Genomic DNA, 6,046 nt, shown 5'->3' on the forward strand with positions numbered 1-6,046 from the left:
CCTGGAACTCACTTTGTAGACCAGGCTGGCCTCGAACTCAGAAATCTGCCTGCCTCTGCCTCCCGAGTGCTGGGATTAAAGGCGTGTGCCACCATGCCCGGCATAAATTTTTAAAAACAAAAAAAATTGGCCTCAGACAAGCTGCCTGGCCTCTGTCACACTTGAGATGTGTCTGTCTTTCTGTCTCTCGAATACTTGAAGGCTGTGCCTGCCTCAGGGCCTTTGCACAGTTTACTCTCTTCTCGTATAGATTTCAGTTAAAGCCACCCATCGGCCTTTCTCTGTTCCTCTCTGCAAAGCAGCCTCAAGTGGTCTGCTGTAACTTTCCACACGGTATCAACTCTGTGTGTGTGGCCCAGTGAACCCGGGGTTCTTATTCTTCTAGTTAAACATTGGGCCGGGCCTCACCTCCAGGATGTCCATGTTTTCCTTCACCTGGATCTTGGCTGACTTGAGATTCTCTCGAAGCAGTTTGTAGTAAGAAGATGGGACGGCCAAGAACTCTATGCCTCGCTCCCTCAAGTGGCGGATCTGTCATGGAGCAGGGTCAAGGTCAGCTTGTTCAACTGCTGTCTCCAGGAGGAGCAACAAGGGCAGGAGGTGGCAGGGTCCCTGTCCACGTTCTGTCAGGATACCTTCTCCCTATTTGTCTCTACTTCAAGACTACTAGTGATGGCTCTCACTTATAGAATGTACACTGTGTGCCTTCCTTTCCGTGTGCTGCTGGGGAAACTGAGGCAGGCATCGATCTATGTCTGTCTCAGTACAGAAGCCGGAGTGACATTAAACCAAGTGTGCCTCTTCTCTGCCTCGTCCAGGATGATGTCACACATCAGTGTCAAAATTTAAGGTCCCATCCATGGCCTTGACCACTTGCTCCCGTTCCCACTTCTTCCTGTCCCTTTCCCTTACTCTGTCTGAGCCACACCCTTCCTGTCTCTGTAACCTTCCTGGCTTTCTCATTTTTGTCTTGATGGTCATCCCTTCTGCCTGGGGTACTCTCTCCATTTCTGTATTTATCTCCCCTCAAATGCCTTCTCTTTCATGTGGCCCTCTATCCCCGTTAGATTTAGGTCAACTTGACACAGGCTTGGAGTCATTAGAGAAGAGGGAGCCTCAATTGAGAGAAACCTCCCTTAGATGAGACCATAAGCAAGCCTGCAGGGTGTTTTCATAATTAGTGATCGATGGGAGAGGGCCCTGCCCACTGTGGGTGATGCCATCCTGGGCTGTAGGTCCTGAGGTGTAGAAAAAAGCAGGCTGAGCAAGCCAGGGAGAGCAAGCCAGGGAGAGCAAGCCAGTAAGCAGCATCCCTCCCTCCATGGCCTCTGCATCCACTCCTGTCTCCTGGTTTCCTGCCCCGTTTGAGTTCCTGTCCTGACTTCCTTTGATGATGAACAGTGATTGGACGCCTAAACCAAATAAACCCTTTCCTCTCCTAGTTGCTTTGCTCCCAGCATTTCTTCACAGCAATAGAAACCCTGACTAAGATGACACCCTCCTGATCAGCCTTCTCCATCCTCTCTCACTTCCCAGCTTTTGCCCCAACTCATTGTCTCTCTTTCAGACCAGGACTGAATTAGCCTTCCTGAAGGCTGCATCCATAGGGAAGGCATGTTTAATCTGGCTAAAAGGAGTCTAATCTTATTTTTAGAGAAAGGCTCACTGAAGCCCAGAGAAGGCACTGAGTTCCCTGGGGCACACAGCAAAATACCAGCGGAGCCTGGACCAGACCTCAGGCTTGCTTGCACTTGGGACAGAATTGTTCTGCAGGATGAACTTTCCCAGCATGGGAACTGTGTGTGGGGTAACTGTGTGAGTTTGTGGGAGAGGGAAGGGATGCCTCATCATCCTTCCAGGGGGACTGCCACCACCCACTACTCTCGTTGGCAGAGACTGTCCCTGCGACTAATAAACCAGAGGGCACTTGGGCCAGACACAGGGTTCTTACCGCTGTGATGATGTCTTCCGTCTTGAGAGCGATGTGCTGGACCCCAGCACCCCCATTATAGTCCACATATTCCTGGGGTGGGAGGGGAAACAAAGAAGGAGACCACTATCATTTATCCATCTGACCGTTTATTGTCGATCGCTCAGACCTATGCTCCCTCAGAGCCCACAAGCCTCCCTCCCCATTGTTGTCTCCTACCCCACCTGAATCTGAGACTTCTTCCTGCCTGGAGCCGGCTCGTTGATGGGCATTTTGATGGATTCCTCGTAGTTGGTCACCACAATGGAGCGCAGAGAGCTGTACTCCGTGTGCACCTGCGTGTCATCCACGGACCAGAACCGGTGGAACTGCAGGTTTTTCAGGTACCTGCAGAGTGGCCAGGGGCACACCCCCTGAGTGCCTGTGGAGACCCTCCCACCCTCTTCCCATCTCCACCACTGAGCATACACCCGTTATGCAGGATCCTCAAAAAAGTGACATCATGCACACCACAGATTTGTACTTTTGACAGTTTTAAGCGGAAGGAAAGGGTTTTGTAACAAAATGTAGGTTGCAGTCCGATGCTTCGTGCGACAGTCAGGTGTTTGCTTCTGATTTAGATGAGGACGGTGTCACTGTGATTCTATCTCAAATGTGCTCCTGAACTCTTTTTAAATGCCACTGTGATATTTTGAAACGCTAGGATCCCCTATCCCCCAAAAGACTGGGCTTTAACTCAGTGGTAGACCGCTTTTGTAGCTGGCTCAGCTGTGCCAAGTTCATGTCCCGGGTTAACCGAGGTTAATGTGGTGCAAGGAGTGGGCTTTGCTGGGTGCGAGTGGGCTAGTTCTCAATCGTTGGGTTATTCTCATGAGTCTTCTCGGGGATTAGGTTTGCTCTCAGGGGGTGGGTTTGCTATAAAACCTCATTAGGGTGACAGGTGTGGCGGTGCACACTTTTAGTCCCAGTACTTGGGAGGCAGAGGCAGGCAGATTTCTGTGAGTTCGAAGTCAGCCTGGTCTACAGAGTGATTTCCAGGACAGCAAGGAAACCTTGTCTCAAAGGATGGATAGACAGACAGACAGATAGATAGATTAATAGGATAGATAGATAAATAAATAGATAGACAGATAGGATAGATAGATAGATATGATAGACAGACAGACAAGTGTGTTTGACCGTATCTTTCTCACGAGCTGGTCTGTTTATTCTCAGTGGTCTTGTGCAATAATAAACTGACTGGTGTAGGTTGCAGGACTCCTTGATGAGGGTAGGTGAGCGTTTCACAGTGAATAAGGGAATCTGTAACCTCAGGTTAGCCTCCCACCCCTCGTACCTATTTTCCTCTTCAGTTTAAGAGCTGGGGAGATGGGGGTGGGGGTGGCAGTGGCTGGTGAGGGCATTAGGTGGAGAGAGGTGCTTGCCACCAAACCTGATGACCTGGGTCCATCCCCAGGACCCGTGTGGTAGACACAGAGAAGCAACTCTTGCCAGTGGTTCTCTGGCCTCCCAACATGTGCTGTGGGATGGGAAGTGCACGACCGCCATGTAATAAGCACACAGCCAAACCAAACCAAACCAAACCAAAAACAACCAGGTAGATCAGACAAGAGGGCCTGTCTCCTGCAGCAGAGAGGGGCAGGCTGGGGACTCACCATTCTGAGGCAGACTGCATTTCCTGGTCGGGTTGGTTGCCTACAATGTGGTCAATGATCTCAAGGTTACATCTGGGTCTAGAAGAGGGAAGGAGTTGGAAGGTGAGATGGCTAGCCCCCAAATCTCTCTGTTCCCATGAACCCTTTACCTATACTAGTAGCTCAGATGGCATAGTAGGCCCTGATGTGCATCAGCCATGGTTAACTGAACAGCTGTTATGAACAGTCTCTTGTTCTTGTTCTTTGTTTTTTTCAAGACAGGATCTCACTATGTAGACCAGGCTGGCCGCCAACTCACAGAGATTGGGGTGCCTCTGCCTTCTAAAGTGCTGGGATTAAAGGCATGCAGCACCACGCCTGGCTACCATCCCCCTCTTATGATGAGACAGAGGCACGAAGTGGAGCCGCCTGCACAAGGTTGAACGGTTAGGAAATGACGGAGCTGCCTGTGAACCCAGGCAGTCTGGCTGGAGGCCCCAGCCTTCATCTTCTGTGCCTCTTCCTGGTGCCTGTCTCACCTCCCGAAGTTTCCCACCAGACGCTTACAGATATTCCAGTCCCCCAGAGAAGCCCATGCCACAGACTGGGAAAGAGGCCATAGCTTTCTACCACTCCCACATCAAGGGACACTCACAGTTTTGGAAGCAGGGTATCCTTGTATATTGGGGCCTCGAATCCAGGTAAGAAACGGCCAGTGTAGTTGATCTTCTCCACCAGGGTGTGTGTGGTATCTCCATACTAGGGGTGAGAAGCAGCTGGTTAGGGAGAAGCCCTCCCCCCACCAACCCTAGCAAAGCCCCCACTCTTCTCTAAGCACCACCACAGCCATGAGTCCCACCATGAAGCTGACCCTAATTCAGTAGATGATCCTTTCTGGAATGTTGGACTACCTGCCGTTTTGCTCTCGGCAGCCCGCCTGTAGGATGGGAGACTGTGATGCAAGGATGCTGTTTCTGTCCTCATGGCTTTATTTATGTTCGAGATTGAGTCTATGTCACCCAAGCTGGGCTAAAACTCATGGAGATCCTCCTGCCTCAGCTTCCCAAGTGCTGAGACTGCAGCCATGGTCTACCATGCCTGGCTTTTGCTTTTCATAAGTATCCCTAGCAGCCAGCTCAGTACCTAGTATGTAGTAGGTGTCCAGTAAAACTAACTAGGCGAAAGCATTGGATTAAATTATACTGGAGGGTTTTTTCCTACTGAGCACAGGGCCATCTCGTCTCCCTCCCACTCTTCACTGTCTGGATTTTGAAACGGAGTCTCACAGAGCCTCACAGAGCTCCCGGGGCGGGACTTGAGCCTAGGCACCTTGCATTTAATGATCCTCCTGCCTCAGCCTCCTGGGTGCTGAGATGACAGGTACTCCACTGGACCAATTTTAGCAATCTTTACATATGTCTATAACTTGGAGGAAGTGAGACTTATGACTGTCTCACAGACTTGCCGCCCTTGTGTGGACCGTATTGTCTTCCTAGGTGCTTTCCAGACAGAGGAGGGGTGTAACTGAAGAGGCAGTGACAGAGGTAGGCTCAGCACATGCCCAAGTCACATGAGATGTCCTGTACAAGTCCTTTCTCAGAGACACCAAGCTAGTGTGGGGTATGACTTCCTCAGACACCACCCCCTTTTCATTTTTTTAAAGCCCCCACCTCCACTGAGCTTATACCCCCAAACTGTTATTTCCACTGGGGAAGACACCCGGTACCTCCCAGAAGCCTCTGTGTGCACTGGCTAAGCATTCTCAAAGGTCAGGCTTGGGGAAGGCTGGACTCTGAGGTACTCGAATAGGGTGGTACAGTGGGTAGGTTTCTGGGGGAGGGGGGCCTGGTGTCTCCTGGTGGAGTGTCAGTGTTCACTCACCGTCTGCAGCACAGCAAACTTCACCTTCCCAAATTTGTCTTGCTCCACCCATGGCTCCCGTACAATTTTGGCGCCCCGTTCTCGAGCTTTCTGCGTGGGGTAACAAGTAGGGAGAATGGTGAAGGCTGGAGCCTCCTTGTGACATTGTGTGTGTCAGGCACTGCTCCTGCTTCTGGGTAGTCCTGATTTAAACCCAACACCTCTAGCTACCTTCAGCTGGATCCTTTGTCACCTGGCCTTATGCCCATTTGGCAGGTAGAGAAGCAGGTCAGAGGTGCACTTATCGGAGACATAGCAAGTATGTGTGTGTATCCCACCTCTGCCAACTGACTCTTTGAATTAGCCTTCTTTCCAGGCCTTAGTTTCCTCTCCTAGAAAAGGAGGGGATATATATACAGCAAAATATGCCGTTAATTGAGCATCTAGTGTGTCCGGCCCTGCACTGAGTGCTTTAAACATGGGGTTTTCATGTTTTCTTAGTAGGAGCTCACTCGCTGCATGAAGTGCTCATACCATTGCCCAGACACTATTCTAGGGGTTAATCTCTCTAGTCCTGCAGTGGGTAGTATTGTCATCGCTATTCCACGGGGGGGGGGGGGGG

At 50.8% G+C, this 6,046-nt stretch overlaps 1 protein-coding gene across 1 annotated transcript in view; it reads right to left on the reverse strand.

Annotated features, from left to right (window-relative positions):
* Positions 1 to 6,046, reverse strand: part of Hpd (4-hydroxyphenylpyruvate dioxygenase) — an 11,216-nt gene that overhangs the window by 2,327 nt on the left and 2,843 nt on the right. The window contains exons 7-12 of the mRNA XM_021161996.2: positions 5,446 to 5,535; positions 4,220 to 4,323; positions 3,586 to 3,663; positions 2,155 to 2,317; positions 1,952 to 2,023; positions 409 to 531 (exon numbers count right to left, since the gene is read on the reverse strand). Of these exons, the coding sequence (XP_021017655.1) occupies positions 409 to 531; positions 1,952 to 2,023; positions 2,155 to 2,317; positions 3,586 to 3,663; positions 4,220 to 4,323; positions 5,446 to 5,535 (630 nt within the window). The remainder of the gene's footprint in view (positions 1 to 408; positions 532 to 1,951; positions 2,024 to 2,154; positions 2,318 to 3,585; positions 3,664 to 4,219; positions 4,324 to 5,445; positions 5,536 to 6,046) is intronic.

The sequence above is a fragment of the Mus caroli genome, chromosome 5 (assembly GCF_900094665.2).
Source record: "Mus caroli chromosome 5, CAROLI_EIJ_v1.1, whole genome shotgun sequence".
NCBI lineage: Eukaryota > Metazoa > Chordata > Mammalia > Rodentia > Muridae > Mus > Mus caroli.